The sequence below is a fragment of the Xenopus laevis genome, chromosome 2S (genome assembly GCF_017654675.1).
Source record: "Xenopus laevis strain J_2021 chromosome 2S, Xenopus_laevis_v10.1, whole genome shotgun sequence".
Lineage (NCBI taxonomy): Eukaryota > Metazoa > Chordata > Amphibia > Anura > Pipidae > Xenopus > Xenopus laevis.
In genome coordinates this window covers 110,636,595-110,651,623 of record NC_054374.1, presented here as the reverse complement: position 1 = coordinate 110,651,623, position 15,029 = coordinate 110,636,595, and the positions used below count along the sequence as shown (strand labels likewise).

At 36.9% G+C, this 15,029-nt stretch overlaps 1 protein-coding gene across 3 annotated transcripts in view; it reads right to left on the bottom strand.

The window, feature by feature from the left end:
* The window catches only part of LOC101027273 (fibroblast growth factor 14), a 334,346-nt gene that overhangs the window by 84,168 nt on the left and 235,149 nt on the right, over positions 1-15,029 (bottom strand). For all 3 annotated transcript variants that reach the window (XM_018249859.2, XM_041584258.1, XM_018249860.2), the window contains exon 3: positions 14,102-14,205. In XM_018249859.2, coding sequence (XP_018105348.1) covers positions 14,102-14,205 — 104 coding nt within the window. The remainder of the gene's footprint in view (positions 1-14,101; positions 14,206-15,029) is intronic.

The window sequence follows — 15,029 nt, the reverse complement described above, 5'->3', positions numbered from 1 at the left end:
ATGCACAACCGGACAATGATGCCTTGTGACTGAATGTCTGGTTGTGTTACAAGATTCCAATAAAAAAGGCCAAATTCTAGGGGGCCGACTCAATAAGGGTCGAATATCGAGGGTTAATTAACCCTCGATATCCGACTAGGAATTAAAATCCTTCGACTTCGAATATCGAAGTCGAAGGGTTTAGCGCAGATAGTTTGATCGAACGATCGAAGGATAATTCCTTCGATCGAACGATAAAATCCTTTGAAGCGAACGATTCGAAGGATTTTAATCCAACGATCGAAGGAATATCCTTCGATCAGAAAAAGTTAGCCAAGCCTATGGGGACCTTCCCCATAGGCTAACATTGACTTTGGTAGCTTTTAGATGGCGAACTAGGGGGTCAAAGTTTTTTTTTAAAGAGACAGTACTTCGACTATCGAATGGTCGAATAGTCGAACGATTTTAAGTTCGAATCCTTCGATTCGAAGTCGTAGTCGAAGTAGCCCATTCAATGGTCGAAGTAGCCCAAAAAAACCTTCGAAATTCGAAGTTTTTTACCTTCGAATCCTTCACTCGAAGTTAGTGAATCGGCCCCTAGGTGTCTGTTATAAGCCTTTAATAGTATCATAAAATGTGTAATTGCTGCCTATCATAAGCTGTACAAGTAATATTCAGCTAGGTTTTTTGTTGCACATGATGGAAGTTGGAATTGTACAGTACTAGCTGGAGTGTCAACATCATTGGTGCAGGGCATTTATAAATATGTGTGGAGGCATACAGTGAATTGTATTGTCACTTTTTGTTTGGAGATTGAAAAAGCTGCATTTTATCTTACCACAGGGCTACAACGTTTCCAAAGAACCTATTAAATATAAATGCTTTGGGAACCAAATATGAACTCATCATTTCATGAAAATCTTCTCTTTGTATTGTTCCATTTGATATGATTTTTAAGGAATGGTATTGTATTTCTTAGCTATTTCTTAGCATAAAATGCAGAATAAGACACAGAGCTATTGAAAGAATAAAGGTAATGTCACACTAGGCAGATTCCCTCCTGGCTTATTTCCACCAGCAGAAAAATGCTTTCACCTACATGCGGCACCCATAGAATTTTTATGAAACCACCTGTAACAGCAGCTATATTAATATGAGTAGGGCGTGGCATCTATATAAAATACAGGCTGTTCTTAACTGTTTATTCATTATTATTTATGGTTGTGGCTGTAAAGGGGTTAAGTGTGTGAAATGATCAGTCTTTGTTCTCCTTCTGCATCTCATCTATGTACTGGAATATGGCTTTCCTGTTACACTGTCCCAGTAATTACTAGAGTGAGCGGTCACCTTTGCTGCATTTTTTCATTCACTTCTGTTTGGCATAAAGAGTTATAGTATGGGGTGCCGTTTGTCCCAAATACATTCTGTATACAAAACTATCCCTAATACACAGAATGAATGTCTCTCGTGTTATATAAGTATTTGTGACCATACACAGAGAAAAAAAATATACAAAAGACTTATTTCTATTAAAGAATAAAAACAAAATCTGGTTAGTGCACAAAAGGATGTCATTATATCACAAACTCCATTCTGTACAGTTTAACAAGCAATCTGTCTCACAAATGTATAACCTCCATGTAAGGGACGCACTTATGTGCAAAGTTACTTACAGAATGAATTATGTAAAAACAAAGTTGGACATAATATATAATAGTGTAACTAACTAGTGCTTGTCAAGCTAGATTTGACTGACAAAATAGATATCTGTGACAGAAAGCAAGATTTTATAGTACAGGATTCATTCTTTCCACAAAATGACAGTTTTGTTTCACAAAACAGATAAAATAACCATTCTGTGAAGCAACACTGACAGTCACATTCCTGAACCAATAAGAACAAAGCTTATTGCCATATACAAACAAGATGAGAAGTGGCCAGCTCTACTCCACATGGCTAAGGCAAAGTATCTGACCTGCTATAGAGGGCGCCCTCTAATGTCCCCTGTGCTGCATAGTAATAAACATGAACAAACATTTCCTAAAAGAGCTGCTGTTAAACACTACAGGTTCATGAATGGAAGTTTTTACAAATGGCCGAGAAATATAATGCTGCACTTATAATGATTGTAGAGAAAGAAAAGTATGCAAAACATAAATATGATCATTTTAGGTAATATGGCTATTCTTATTGTAGTAACCTGCTTGTGTGACCATTTTGGTTAAGGGCATTCCTGCTGTTTTGCCATGATCTTATGACTCACTCCTGTTCCTCTTCCTGTCTAAGCTAAGAGCAATAATGGGACAGGCCACACCCACCTGCCATCTTCTATTAAATGTACCAGAAGTTACTGTGCTTGTCTGGCTGCTTTGCCTGATTCTCAGAGAAAGTTTTGTATATGATAGTTAGACTCCAATGTCTCCTCCTAGCTGTAATCTTGCACCAATTGGCTTATAGTAGTCTCTTAATAATGTGCTTAGCTATAGTTCAACTACTACATAATAGATTTAGCCAGAGACTTGGGACTGATCATGTGCACACATACCTCCCAACTGTCCCTTTTTCAGAGGGACAGTCCCTCTTTTGACAACTCAACCTGAGGTCCCTCATTTGTACCAGAAAGTCCCTCTTTTCTCTGCACTGAACAGCCAGAAAAAGAAACAAAGTTTTGAACTTAATTGGCTTTTGGCAGAGAGGCCAGTACAGCTAACAGGGGCAACTAAGATGCTTTATAACAATTTTGAGATAAGAAAATAAGTACATTTAACAGTTTAGATAATGAGAAATATTTTAAATTTTTTATAACCTGCTAAACTTTGTAAAGTGAACATGGTAATTAGGGGGTGCGGCCACAAAATGGGTGTGGTCAAAAAATTGCTGCACTACATGCAAAAAAAAAAAATTTTGTCTCTCTTTTTATTTCCAAAATGTTGGGAGGTATGACATACCTCCCAACTGTCCCTTTTTTGGAGGGACAGTCCCTCTTTTCTCTGCACTGAACAGCAAGAAAAAGAAACAAAATTTCTAACTTACAAGAAGTCATCTGTAGTATGGGTACTTCAATGTGGTAAACTAATTACTCACCACGTAAGGGAAGTGGCCCAGGTGCACTGCCCTGAGCACTCAGCATAGGGGGCGGACGAACCGAAATGTAAAAAGGAGCAGGCACCAATTCAAAGTGTAAAGATCTTTATTGTGTCCAAAATTTCTAACTTAATTGGCTTTTGGCAGAGAGGCCAGTACAGCTAACAGGTGCAACTAAGATACTTTGTAACAATTTTAAAATAAGAAAATAAGTAATTTTAACAGTTTAGATAAGGAGAAATATTTTCAAACTTTTATAACCTGACAAATTTTGTAAAATGAACATGGTAATTACGGCGTGTGGCCACAAAAATGGGTGTGGTCAAAAAAATTGCCACGCTACATGACAAAAAATTTTACTTCCAAAATGTTGTGAGGTATGACCACGCATTCTCTATAGTATGATGTGTAGGTTATATGAGCAGCCACTCCTGAGTACTGTGTGTAAACAAAAGGGGGTCATTTAGGCAGGGGCAATTTTAGGGGATCATAATCTAGTTATATAGAAGCAACAAGCTATTCAATGCTTTATATTTATTTATAACAAAAGACTCTAATCCTCTAACCCTTTCACATCAGAGTAGGTCGAGGGGGGCACAACACTAGAGCAGAGAGCACAACTGTGCCCATGTCACATGCATGTCCAGGGCCGCCAGCAGGGGGGGGACAAGTGTTCCGGGCCTGAAGGGGGGCACAGAAGTGCTGCATTTTTAAAAGAGCCGGTCCCCTTTATGAGCGCCCGAGCCGTGCGGCCATTTCACATATTACAGAATGCGGAAGTGCCGAAAAGACGAAGCTGAAGTCCCGAAGCGGCGAAAAGACCCGAATTCACGAAAGGAGTTGAAGTCCTGAAGCCTTTTGTTTACACACAGTACTCAGGAGTGGCTGCTCATATAACCTACACATCATACTATACACAATGTGTGACATGATCAGTCCCTAGGGTTGCCACCTTTATTAAAAAAAATTACCGGCCAGTGGGGGGCACCAAAAGGGTGCGGTCCGTGACTCTAAAGGGGGCGGAGCTACGCAGGGTGCCGCTGAAAGGGGCGGAGCTATGTGGTGTGCCACAAAAGGGGCGGAGCAACATCGCACAGTGCTGGAAAAAAGGTAAGTTATTTTCGAATTGGGGCAGGCCAGGGGCTTTTTTTAAAGGGTATTTCAAATTACCGGCAATTGCATTGCTGGTAAATTTGCAATACCGGCCCTGGCCTTGGCAGGTGTTTTACCGGCTAGGCCGGTAAAATACCAGCCGGGTGGCAACTCTATCAGTCCCTAGGGTTACCACCTGGCCGGTATTTTACCAGCCTAGCCGGTATAACACCAGCCAAGGCCAGGGCCAGTATTACAAATTTACTGGCAATGTAGCTGCCGGTACATTTGTAATACCCTTATAAAGACCCTCTCGGCCCGCCCCCAATCCCCTGTAAGACCCTTTTTCTTCCCACCCCCCCACCAACCGGTAACTAAATTACAAAAAGGTGGCAACCCTATCAGTCCCAAGTCTCTGGCTAAAGCTATTATGTAGTAGTTGAACTATAGCTAAGCACATTACTAAGAGACTACTACAAGCTAATTGGTGCAAGATTACAGCTAGGAGGAGACATTGGAGTCTAACTATCATATACAAAACTTATAACTTATAAGCAGCCAGACAAGCACAGTAATTTCTGGTACATTTAATACAATATGGCAGGTGGGTGTGGCCTGTCCCATTATTGCTCTCAGCTTAGACAGGAAGAGGAACAGGAGTGAGTCATAAGATAATGGCAAAACAGCAGGAATGCCCTTAACCAAAATGGTCACACAAGCAGGTTGCTACAATAAGAATAGCCATATCACCTAAAATGATCATATTTATATAAGTTTTGCATACTTTTCTTTCTCTACAATTATTATAAGTGCAGAATTATATTTCTCAGCCATTTGTAAAAACTTCCATTCATGAACCTGTAGTGTTTAACAGCAGCTCTTTTAGGAAATGTTTGTTCATGTTTATTACTATGCAGCACAGGGGACATTAGAGGGCGCCCTCTATAGCAGGTCAGATATTTTGCCTTAGCCATGTGGAGCAGAGCTGGCCACTTCTCATCTTGTTTGTATATGGCAATACGCTTTGTTCTTATTGGTTGCTTCACAGAATGGTTATTTTATCTGTTTTGTGAAACAAAACTGTCATTTTGTGGAAAGAATGAATCCTGTACTATAAAATCTTGCTTTCTGTCACAGATATCTATTTTGTCAGTCAAATCTAGCTTGACAAGCACTAGTTAGTTACACTATTATATATTATGTCCAACTTTGTTTTTACATAATTCATTCTGTAAGTAACTTTGCACATAAGTGCGTCCCTTACATGGAGGTTATACATTTGTGAGACAGATTGCTTGTTAAACTGTACAGAATGGAGTTTGTGATATAATGACATCCTTTTGTGCACTAACCAGATTTTGTTTTTATTCTTTAATAGAAATAAGTCTTTTGTATATTTTTTTTCTCTGTGTATGGTCACAAATACTTATATAACACGAGAGACATTCATTCTGTGTATTAGGGATAGTTTTGTATACAGAATGTATTTGGGACAAACGGCACCCCATATTATAGAAGCAAGCTTCTTTGGTCTTTTCCCTTTTTCCCCATCCTTTTGTGACTGCTTTTTTATTGATGTCAACTACTGAGGACCTTTCGCTATTATCTTTGAACAGAAATGGCAGAACTTGCTTCCATAGAAGCTTCTTCAAAACACACAGGGTTTGATATACAGTACTAACCTTTTTTTATAAAGTTTTTTTTTATTGTTCTTCACATGTTAGGGGCAGATTTACAAAGCTCGAGTGAAGGATTCGAATTAAAAAAACTTCGAATTTCGAAGTGTTTTTTGGGCTACTTCGACCATCGAATGGGCTACTTCGACCTTCGACTACTACTTCGACTTCGAATCGAACGATTCGAACTAAAAATCGTTCGACTATTCGACCATTCGATAGTCGAAGTACTGTCTCTTTAAGAAAAACTTCGACCCCCTACTTCGGCAGCTAAAAGCTACCGAAGTCAATGTTAGCCTATGGGGAAGGTCCCCATATGCTTGCCTGTGATTTTTTGATCGAAGGATATTCCTTCGATCGTTGTATTAAAATCCTTCGAATCGTTCGATTCGAAGGATTTAATCGTTCGATCGAACGAATAATCCTTCGATCGTTCGATCGCAGGATTTGCGCTAAATCGTTCGACTTCGATATTCGAAGTCGAACGATTTTAATTCCTAGTCGAATATCGAGGGTTAATTAACCCTCGATATTCGACCCTTCTTACATCTGCCCCTTAAACTGTAAATGCTGCCCAAGGAGTTTTAAACTGTTTCTCTGTGTAGTTTTACCACTTTTACTTCTTTACATTTTTTTTGCTTAAGAGAAAGTAGAATATTACTTTATACAGCCTGAGAAAATTACATGTCCTGCATGTTTGCTGTTAAAAACAATAATTGTGGTCCACTTCACACCAGTGGCATTTATTGACAGATATAAACAGGTCAGATGTTAGATAATGACTATGATAAACATCTATTAAGGCTGGGCTACTTGAAAGTCAATGCAACAGAATAGACCACAAGCTGATGTAAAATACAGTGAGCCTCAGCAATAATTTTGCTCTTGGATTACACTGAGGGGTTTGGAACTGCATGCTTTCTGGTGAGCTTGTGGGCTGTACATAACCTCTATGAGCCACAACATTTGTTTGTCTAGCTCACAAAAACAACTGCCTAAAACAGGCAATCATGAAAAAAAAATGGTGAAAGCTCATTGTTCACAGTTACTAAATCAGCCCCCTAAGGGAGTATCCACTCATTGTATAAAAATTGCTACAGGCAGTCCTTCTTTGTGTGAACCTTCCATGGATTAACATACAATAAATGATAGATAGCTATATATATGGATAGATTAGATAGATAGATAGATAGATAGATAGATAGATAGATAGATAGATAGATAGATAGATAGATAGATAGATAGATAGATAGATAGATAGATAGATAGATAGATAGATAGATAGATAGTCTGTATACAATTAGTGAAATATTGCTTACCCTAAGGGACAAATATTCTAAAGATGTACAACTTTACCATACAGATGCACATGCCCCTGAAGTCAAACTAACAGATGAAGCCTTCGTATACTTCCAGGTCAGCTGATAATTATCCGAGTGTAATTATCATTCATTAGTTAACTAGGTTTTCTGTACTGGTTACACTTGGAATATTTATCAAAATGTATCCGAATAACTACCAACATTCATCCTAGCCATAGATTATAGATTCCCCACAACCCAGCCCCTTTTAAATTAGATATGGTTATACTTATGTTATGATAGTGTGAATGATACTTGATCAGTTTGGACCTGTATTTCTTAGAACTACAACTGATTAAATCCCCTGTTATGGGCAGTGCAGAGGAGTTCAGTGCAAAATATATCACATATAATTTAAAGTATAAATTAAAATCCCATTGCTATTTCCATTTATGCCAGTAATATTTGATTTAGATTGGGTAGCCATGTATGTATTTTTGTGGTCTTATCAATATATTTTAGTACAATCATTACATTAGACTCAGGAGGAGCTGATATGTATTCTAATGATGACACCTCATTTACTGCCAATCATTTAACTACAATAAAATGAAAACAAAAACAGACGAAAACACAAATTGTGCCAAGGAATCTCTTCCATCCAGTGAGTGTTGATATGCTTTCTGATAATGGGATCATGAGCTGAGTAGCAGAGGGGTTTTCTGGTTAGCCTGATAAATTGTTTTCCCTTTTTTATTCGTGGATTTCTAAACCTGTCAGGATTAATTATATGTAAATGATCTTGTACCTAAACATCTCTGCTGTACTGGTTCAATCTCTGTCTCTTCTTTGAAACAACGGGAGTCTTTCAGAGTTCTTTGGAAACTGTCTGATTTGTTTACCCTCTATTTATAACTTTGCAGTTGAATAATCAGCCTGAGGTAGATAGATAGAAATCTGTGACCTTGGGAAATCACTTTACCATGCTGTGCCTTGAGCTCCAGAAATTAGACTGTGAACTATTCCAGATGTAATTTACCTATCTTTTTTTTTTATAGTTGTTTGACTTATAAGATTCATGAGTTATAGATGACTACACAGATACAATCTTAGGTATGGCAGGCCTCATCAACAGAAAGCGGGCAGAAAAAAATCTGATCTAACAAATAAATGTTTCTCTTCATTTTTTCTGGGTCTGAAATAGTTCTGAAGTTACAAGCAAGTTACAAGCAAGTATAGAGTATATATATATATATATATATATATATATATATATATATATATATATATATATATATATATATCATAGCTTTGTTCTTGGTGTGGGACAATTTATTGTTAAGGGTCAAGACCACTAAAAATTGGGTGGGTTTGAGGTTAATTGATGGGTAATTGGGATCAAAGGGCATAACCACAGTGGATCAGTGGTGTGGCCTAAAATGTATTTTAAATGAGTCATTTTGGACAGCATGTAACGTCCTGAAAAACAAGGCCAGTAAGTTATCATGAATATATTGTGCATTTTACATACAATATCATGAAATTGTCATACACCACAATTACGATATTTTCAAGGCCATTCATAAACAAAAATCCACTAAAGTGAATCAATGAATCAATATGTTGCGTATTTTTGTGGCAACATTGGTTTTTGGAAGTAGATAATTCGATTACCAGTATACAACCCACAACTCTCTCTTGTTTTTATGCCTGTGTAATTAAAAGGAGTCCGTTATGCAAGGGGATGATCTGTGCGCTTGGAATCAATTATCTACCTTGCAAGGACCATAAATGAAGATGCTTCAGCTCCTGTATTGGCCTTGGTTGGCTCTCAAAAACATTTTTGTGATTAAAACAATAGGCAAAAAGTATACGCAGCTCAAGCTCTATTAATTTAATATATACATGTCATATACATGTGTACATAGTGCTGTATATGACCATTATCCAATAAATCTCCAGTGACAGGGTAGAGAACAATCCCATGCAACATTAAGGGGTTATTTTTGTGTACTTCGACTAGGGAATAGTCCAAATTTGATTTGAATTGAAAAAAAAAAAAATCGAAAATCCGAATATACTGTACTGTCTCTTTGTAACTTCGACTTCAACCATCCGCCATCTAAAACCTGTTTGCTGTTTTAGCCCATGGGGGACCTCCTAGAACCTATTTGGAGTCAATTGGTGGACTTTGGAAAATCAAAGTTTTTTTTAAAATACTTCGAATCAAATTCAATCTTACTTTGATTCGAACAATCAAATACAGCCTATTCACCCGCAAAAAAAAAATAGATTTTTTTTTTAATACATTTCGGTTGGTCTTTTTTTATCCGAATTTCGAAGTTATGGGAGCTCAAAAAAACGACCATTACTTTGAAATTCGACCCTTGATAAATCTGCCCCTAACTGATCAAGCTTCAAACGCCTTTCTTCTGGCTAGAAAAGTAAGCCCCTCCCCCTAAAACATATATTAGATCTGTCAATCAAATCTGACTCCTGCAAGAAGAGCTAACAAAGAGACATAGATACTGACTGTGAGACAGTGAAGAGACACTTGATTATTTCAGAAACTGTACAGAATTTCTAATTGATTATATTTAGAAAATGTATTGTTTCAGTATGTTAATTCATTCTTGGGATGAGGCTTATATTCATTTTTTATTATTGCTATAGTTACTCTTTAATTAAAATATATCAGTTATATGTAGTTATACATTTTATAGGTAATTAAAGCAGTGTTTGTCCCTTTTCTTCTATCTTGCTTCCTATGCTGCTTCTATTGACTTTTGAAACCAAAGTCAGCAAGTCAGTTCTCCTGAAGGCCAGAAGCTAATTTACAAAACACCTTGCATGCTTATTTACAGGTTTTTTAATCACAGAACATGCAAAACATTGTGAGACGTGAAGTTAGAATTACAATTAATTCTACATTAATAAAAAATGACAATTACTTCCTGAAAGTTGCTTAAAATTAATTTTCTTATTGTGCAAAATATTATTGTTTAGAGTTCGGTTTACCTTTCCCTATCAAGCACATTGATTCTACATTGTTGGAAAGTGGTGTGAACAAATTGCTCACACTGTAGAATCTATGTTTCTGCATTCCATTTACTCACTGTGGCAGAAATGGCTGCGAGGTAAAGAGTTAAATATCTGTGCTAAAACATCTGCTTGGCTTGCAAACTCTTTACCTGTTCCACCAGTTCTCAGATGACTGATGGTTTATCTTGCATAGTAACGTCAGTACACATATGTGGACAACTGTGTAGATTTAATTTTTTTTTCTCCAAGAAAATACTCTTTGTTTTTGAAAAACATGTATTTATTTATTTAACTAATAACATAGTAGATTTCTAAAACTAGACGGTAGGCTGCCTCTACTTCCATATTTAAAATAGATCATCTATAAAAGAGCTGAGACGATATTTTCCTCCATAAATTAATATTTCATAGTGCGCAAAGGATGTATTTCTTAGCTGACTTGCTGCCAGTGTCAGGTGGACATTCCTCACACATGGTCTAGCAGGAATTTAAAGAGTAAATCTAAGGGGAAGCCGGCTTTGTTTTTCATTTGACTTTGATTGCAATGTGTATTAGAAAACTGCCTGAATAATAACGATTCCCGTCGTCTCCTTCTGCTTCTGAGCCTTGTTATCTACAGTGCTAGATCCTTCCCTGTGGCTGCAAGTTGTGCTTCCCAGACAAGTCAATTATGTGGGCTTATAGAAAAAGTAGCAATCAGCACTGTGACGCATTTTAAATGTCAAAAGAGACCCCTCTGTGCTGCAGCTTTTTCCCACTGAGAGTTACTGGAGAGTGTAGATATCATAAATTCATATTGAGATAACAGACATTGACATTTTTCCTTTAATAATTCCAGAAATACTGAAATAGAGTGCTATCTCTGCATTAAGAAAAAAAACACAGTTATTGTCATAGCTACAATTAAATAGCATACAAAAGACTAGACCTATTTTCTTATTTGTTTTCAGTATCTTTGGCAATGGCAGTTTATGGAGTGCACAGAATACATATTTCTTCTAGGTGATTTCTAGAAAATATCTGCAAGCCATTTGAACACCCTAGTCTCATAAACCTGTAACCTTTTACATAAAGAGCTATTGTTGGGTACTAAAGGAATAAATGATGCACCCAGATGTTTCCTACTGAACACCAAGGAATCAGAATCCTGCTGTAGCTACAGACAGAAAATGTTTGCAGTTATTTTTGTTTTGTGTAACAATATTGCTCTTGTAAACTGATGCACTCCCTGCAATCCTACCACCTCTGGCTGCTGAAGGATGAGGAGGATTAAGTACAAAAACAGCTGAGAAACGGATTGCATGTCAGTTTGGTGTATAGTTTAAGGGTTTAGACATAAAATCTATCCATACAATGCATTACATACAAATACTAGCAAACACCTTAAGAAAAGAGGGGCCTGCATGTTAAGAGTTTTTAATAGATCTACCACTGGTACAACAGCAACTCTAGTGTCAAGCCACTTTCACTGGAATATAGAATGTTAAATAATTCCCCTTTTAGTTAAGCTGATCTGCTTGTTTAGCAATGCAGCAAAATTAGGAGATCTTTGCCCAATACAGCCGCCTACATGACGGATCTGATCATTTGAACCCCAGGCCAAGTCATATCGGGATCTGTGTATGGGCACCATTGTTTTATCCCATGCATAGACTAACAAGCTGGTGATTCAGTTAAGAGTAACTATTATAAAAGTCAATAGTGGTCTGTGTCTGGTCACCTTTATACATAGTAATTTAACAAGAAATTGTATACAGTATTAGGATTTTGGAGCAAAGCTTGGCATTTCTCATGCTGACAAAATGACTACAGCCTGGACTTATCATACCAAGAGTAGATACAAATGCATAAGGTATAATGGTAGAAAGTTACACTTAGATTCTTTATTAATTTTTGATCATTGTAACAAAGAGTTTTGTTTTCAGCAGGCGCGAATTGGAGGAAAAGCAATACCTGAGCTGCGGTGCTTTTTTGTGTAAACATGGATTGTGAAACCATTTCCTTATGACAGCCATAACCCATAAGTCATTCTTATCAAGGCTCTCTCTTAAGGTATCTCAAAGAGACACTTTATTCCACATTTTCATTTTTCTATTGACAATGATCATCCGTTTCTCAGAACATAACCTCAGCAAGATTGTCATATCAAAGGACAAATATTCTACTTTACTTCAGGCCACTAGATGAGTTATATCCTCAATTGCAGTAGGTAATTTTGAGAAAGGCAAAGATAAAAAATAGAAGCCTTGAAATAAACGATTCACTGTTCAATGTAAAGCCTTCATGGTGTCACTTTATATTGACCCAGACAAGATAATTCAAAGAGGCCATTTTTTCAATGTTCTTTCTGTTCAACTTGTAAACTGTGTACAATAGCAACAGGAAGGCACATGGTTTATAAAGCGCTTGTTTACTAGTCTAGGATGGTGCCACTCATCCCCAGCAAAAATGGACGAGGTTCAGTACTATATAAAATAAGACCAAAGCTAATTTTAGGGCAGGGTATTTATTAGCTAGCTGGTCATTTCCCAGTTAAGATAAAGATTCTTGCAATGGACAAAATCAAAAACACAATCATGCCACAATGGTGGATATTTTTTTTTTACTTTTTAATTGCAAAACATATTTGTATTTTTTTATTGCTTACCTAGTGCCAAATAAATTAGAAAATAGTAGTGCAGACTTCAGTGATAGTATGAATGGATAATATTCTTTAGTGGCACATTTTTTAAGCAAAAACAGCTATTTTAATAATAATAATATCAGCTGATATATTAAGTTGCCAATATTTTGTTTAAAACAAGTATATATAAGAATATTGTAGAGTAACACATTTATCCCATCATCATTACAGTGTGATGAATTCATTGAAATTAACTAGCCTCTGATGCATAAATGTAGCCATGTATCTCAAATTGTCATCATCATTTACACCTTTCAGCCATTTGATAAAATGTAGTCAATGCTGTCATTCTTATTGTTCTTGCTAGTAGTTTGCAACAGTGACCTCCACACTTGTCCTTTAGACAGATCTCTAAGTCTGCTTATCCATACAATTCACCTTCTTTACTACATTTAAGTGGGCCAGTACTGAAACAGAGGGATATATTCTAATTACCTATTAATCAAAATCAACATTAATTAAATCAACATTAATTAATAACATGTATAGATACTAATTACATACCAGGTATATTGATTAGGCATAACTGGCAGATTTTAAAACAATGGTAGTCATTTCAATTTGCCCCAGATACAAATGCAACATCACTAATGGGTGCAAATTCTGTCCCTTAGCCTTGGCAGTTAGGGACTAGGATTGGGGAAGCCCGTGTGTCTTCCACAGCCCTCCCTTCATGAATACAGTTCTGCCTAATGCAAGCAATGATGTATTCATCTGCAAAGTAAAGGTCCTTGTGCTCCACACATCTACCCATATACGGCATGGACAGTCCAAAGTGTGAAAACACGACAGCTTGTGCCTGTTTCTTTACACTCTTCACCAACCTTTATAAACCCTTACAAGACATACTCTAAAAAAAAAAAAAATCAGGCATGATCGTATACTGTATATTGTACTTCTTGATTTACATTTGCCACTTCCTAAGGAAAGACATTACAAATTGCTCACCAATGTTAGGAATATTGCAATTCTGTTTGATGATTTGTAAAAGCTTTTGACATTCCAAGGGGACAGAGAGTTCAAAATAGGGACTGTCCCTGGAAAATATGGGACTATCCCTATTGTGGGCTTTTTGTCCCTTATTGAGGAAATGCTAAGGACACATCAAAACTGTGTGTATCATAACCTATGCCATTACACTATTGCAGCGAATAAATAAAAGTTGCATCGAACGACAATAGAACTTCATTTAAAGTATATGCTTGAGTTGCATTTTTGCATTACTTAGGAAATACTGTACTCACTGATGTGTAGAGGTACCCTTCTCCATTCAATGCTATATACAACCCTGTTTTCACTCCTTGGATTGCAACAACACGAAGACCCACAGGTATGAGGTTGAATAATGCTGCAAAATAAAGCAAATGGCGTGAGCTGCTCAGCCTTTAATGTAGTCCAACATTGCCTTTTAGAATGAAGGGTTAATGTACACAGTTAATGTCCTGGCAATATAATGAGTGTAGTCTTTTGATAGCTTGCACAAGAAAAAAAAGAAACACAACCAAGTGCGACATTATGCCAAGCATCCCCTTGTAACAATCTATGCAACTGAACATTGCCTTTGTCAGTTTATGGAATGTGCCCAATAGTCAAGTGAGGGTCTCTATTGACTAAGCACAACGTGTTATAAATGAATTAGTTAAGAAAAACAATTTTATTTTATTTTTGTTTTAATGTTCACAGGCCAGTGAAAGATCACAGCCAGGCATTTATTGAGTTTAAAGGATTTATTTACTATTGATCCCCATGAAAGAGCACTAAGGGGTGAAGAACTGAACAGAGGTTAACAGGGTGTGTGCTTAAGTTTCCAAAAATGACAGCATATTAGAACATATCTAGTTTTGTACATTACAGGAGCTATCCATCAAAGCCATTGTTTAATGTACTGAAATTTTGAATTTAAATGTTGCACATTTTCATCAAAATCATTAGAAAAGGAACATTTTCATCGAGCAGTGTAGAGTGAAAATGGAATTTTCCCCATCTGCCAAATGTGAAGGAATCCTTTATTATTGTAAGTGTGGCTTAACATAACATTGATTAATCAAAGTTGTTCTGAAGGCAACTGCTAAAAAATAATGCGCATAATCATGCAAATTTCTCCTGTGCTTTTCTGCCTGGCATGATGACAGAGGGGAAGCCTGGGAAATACCACCCTAGGGATACAGTCTC